Here is a 2,830-nt window from a genome sequence, read left to right as displayed (position 1 = left end):
GGCTTCTGTGTTTGATTGACAGATAAAATACATTTGTATATTATATGTTGTCTAAGGAGCTAAAAATGTATTATATTGTTCGTATAGGTCGTATGCATTTCTTACTAAGGTTGTTTAAACCTCTCTTATAGAAACAGAGCCAGAAACAGTGCAGGGAATCAGCTCCAATTATATGCTTCGCCACAAGACAAAAATGGCTAAATTCCGTCACTCTACTCCCTGGCCCTGTAACATAATGTAGCAATGCAGACAGAGAGAGTATCCTAGCAACACAGCCCCAATCCTGTTTTACTTCAGCTTGAAAATTACAGAACTGTCAGTCACCTCAAACTGAATGATAGATTTGTCCAAAACAAAAAGCAGCCTGCACAAGAAGATGATGCATCTGTATTGGCTGATGACAAAAGATGGACAAAAGATGGGTAATATTGATGAGCTTGAAGTCCTCTCGATCCATCGGCAGAATCCAATTTTATCTCTGACATTACACACTCAACGATAGAAACCTATTATCAGCCAAACACAAGCCTATAATGGTTTAGTCTCTCTCTCTCTCTCTCTCTCTCTCTCTCTCTCTCTCTCTCTCTCTCTCTCTCTCTCTCTCTCTCTGTCTCTCTCTCTCTTTTCTCTCTCTCTCTCTCTCTCTCTCTCTCTCTCTCTCTCTCTCTCTCTCTCTCTCTCTCTCTCTCTCTCTCTCTCTCTCTCTCGCTCAAGACGTTATCAGAGCAGTACAATAGGGACTATCTAAACGCATCCCTCTCGTTCTGTTAGGTGTTTGTCCGTCATTAGGCTAGTCAAGCAATCACTCTGCTGCTATCAATGCCATGCAGGAGCTACTCATTTGAATTTGAATTAGAAACTAATTTCACTGTTATTGCTTTATTGCTTAATCCCTCTGTGCTTTCCCACTAAGAGATAGAAGCTGCTAGATTGTTACTAATTTCACTGTTATTGCTTAATCCCTCTGTGCTTTCCCACTAAGAGATAGAAGCTGCTAGATTGTTGCCATAGTGCAGAATGTTAAACCACTATGGGACCAACCACATGATGGATTTATACTGAGAAGTACAGCAGAGCAAAACCTAGAGGTTGGAGGTCAGAGGTTAGGCTTGGACAGTATGGACAAACCTTTCTCTCATGTACAGTAGAATAAAGAATTCAGTATTATGAATGTATTTTATTTTCTAACTCATTGAATAGGCCCTAGATATGTGAACCTTACGCCCCAGTTCATATTCTCTAATTAATCCATTAGAATGACTGTGGTTTATGGTACTGTGTTCATATGAGATAGCTGACATTAAAGATCCGAGCAATACAGAATGCATTAAAGTCTATCCCTACATCGAATCGAAGTCTGGTCAATAACCCCCCACCCCCTTCTCCTCTCTCTCCCCTCCTTCTCTCCCCTGTAGATCTGTTCAAGTACAGGCTGATCAATAGCAAACTGGTCAACAGCACCTTCCTGCACAACAAGGAGGGCTGCATGCTTAGCGACTTCAGCGACGAGAACAGTGCCTACATGATTTACTTTGTCAGCTTCCTGGGCACCCTGGCTGTGTTGCCTGGCAACATCGTGTCGGCACTGCTCATGGACAAGATCGGACGACTGAGGATGCTGGGTAATAGAGCGAGGAGAAGCGACAGTGTCATCACGGCTACAATGGTGTCGTCTGATTTTGCACAGTACAGTTGGTGCATGTCTTCGACACAGAGATCAGCAACCTTAAGAAAACAAAATATAGTCTGCTTAGTCTATGGTAGATTGGTCAGAATTTTCTGTCTCACTACGGCCAAAAAGGATTCAATGCATTCAGCAAGAATAGCAGGCATATTAGATGACATATTCATAGGTTCACTCATTTTCCATTTCTTCTTCTCTCTCTCTCCCTCCTTTCCCCCTCCCTCTCTCTCCCCCTCCTTACCCCCTATCCCTATCTTCCTCCCTTTCCCTCCCTCCTCATCTCTTTCCCTCCTCTCCTGTCTCTCTCCAGCGGGCTCCAGTGTGATCTCTTGTGTCAGCTGTTTCTTCCTGTCGTTCGGCAACAGCGAGTCGGCCATGATCGCTCTGCTCTGTCTGTTCGGGGGCATCAGCATCGCCTCCTGGAACGCCCTGGACGTGCTGACGGTGGAGCTCTACCCCTCTGACAAGAGGTAGGAAACCCAAACCAGAGAGCCACACCAAAATCTTGGCACTGTGGAAGGTTGTAGCTTCCAGGGTGTACTGGCAAAAGTGGTGCCTTGATATGATTGGCTACACTAGATGGAGGAAAATGGAGAAAATAGTACTGTGTGGTTGTGGTGTGTGAGACTGGGTGGGAATCCTTACTGCCACCCCATGGCTGAGTGAACACTGCACTGCCTCAACCAACCTATACTGAAGAAAAAAACATCTGTTTATCCCAGTAAACTGGGGTGACAGAAACATTTCTGGCCCTTTCAAACTCTGAGATCTCATCTAGCAGACTGGCTGTTCATTATTATATCTGACCATGATTTAATATTATTTTCCAATTTCAGAAAGAGTAGTAGCGCTCCCCCATGTGGCTGAACAGTCCTCCTGCAGGTGTTTCATTATGAGTTCAATCTGAGACTGTTTGAATAGAGGTTATTATGGAACTAACTGACCTTCCTCTCTCCTCCCAGATGCACAGCGTTTGGCTTTCTAAATGCCCTCTGTAAGCTGGCAGCCGTGTTGGGCATCAGCATCTTCACCTCTTTCGTGGGCATTACCAAGGCTGTGCCCATCCTGTTCGCCTCCGGGGCGCTTGCAGCGGGCAGCTTCCTGGCATTCAAGCTGCCGGAGACGCGGGGCCAGGTGCTGCAATAG

The 2,830-nt window shown here is 45.3% G+C and overlaps 1 protein-coding gene across 1 annotated transcript in view; it reads left to right on the top strand.

Annotated features, from left to right (window-relative positions):
• LOC311140361 (synaptic vesicle glycoprotein 2A-like) overlaps positions 1 to 2,830 on the top strand; it is a gene marked incomplete at both ends in the record, with an annotated part of 23,400 nt that extends 20,570 nt beyond the window's left edge. Inside the window, 4 exons of the mRNA XM_084175389.1 lie at positions 1,163 to 1,172; positions 1,295 to 1,622; positions 1,995 to 2,154; positions 2,647 to 2,830. Of these exons, the coding sequence (XP_084031515.1) occupies positions 1,163 to 1,172; positions 1,295 to 1,622; positions 1,995 to 2,154; positions 2,647 to 2,830 (682 nt within the window). The remainder of the gene's footprint in view (positions 1 to 1,162; positions 1,173 to 1,294; positions 1,623 to 1,994; positions 2,155 to 2,646) is intronic.

This window comes from Coregonus lavaretus (assembly GCF_964263955.1).
Source record: "Coregonus lavaretus genome assembly, chromosome: 13".
NCBI classification, from domain to species: domain Eukaryota; kingdom Metazoa; phylum Chordata; class Actinopteri; order Salmoniformes; family Salmonidae; genus Coregonus; species Coregonus lavaretus.
Note: the sequence above shows the minus strand (reverse complement) of the source record. Positions and strands in the feature narration are given on the sequence as shown.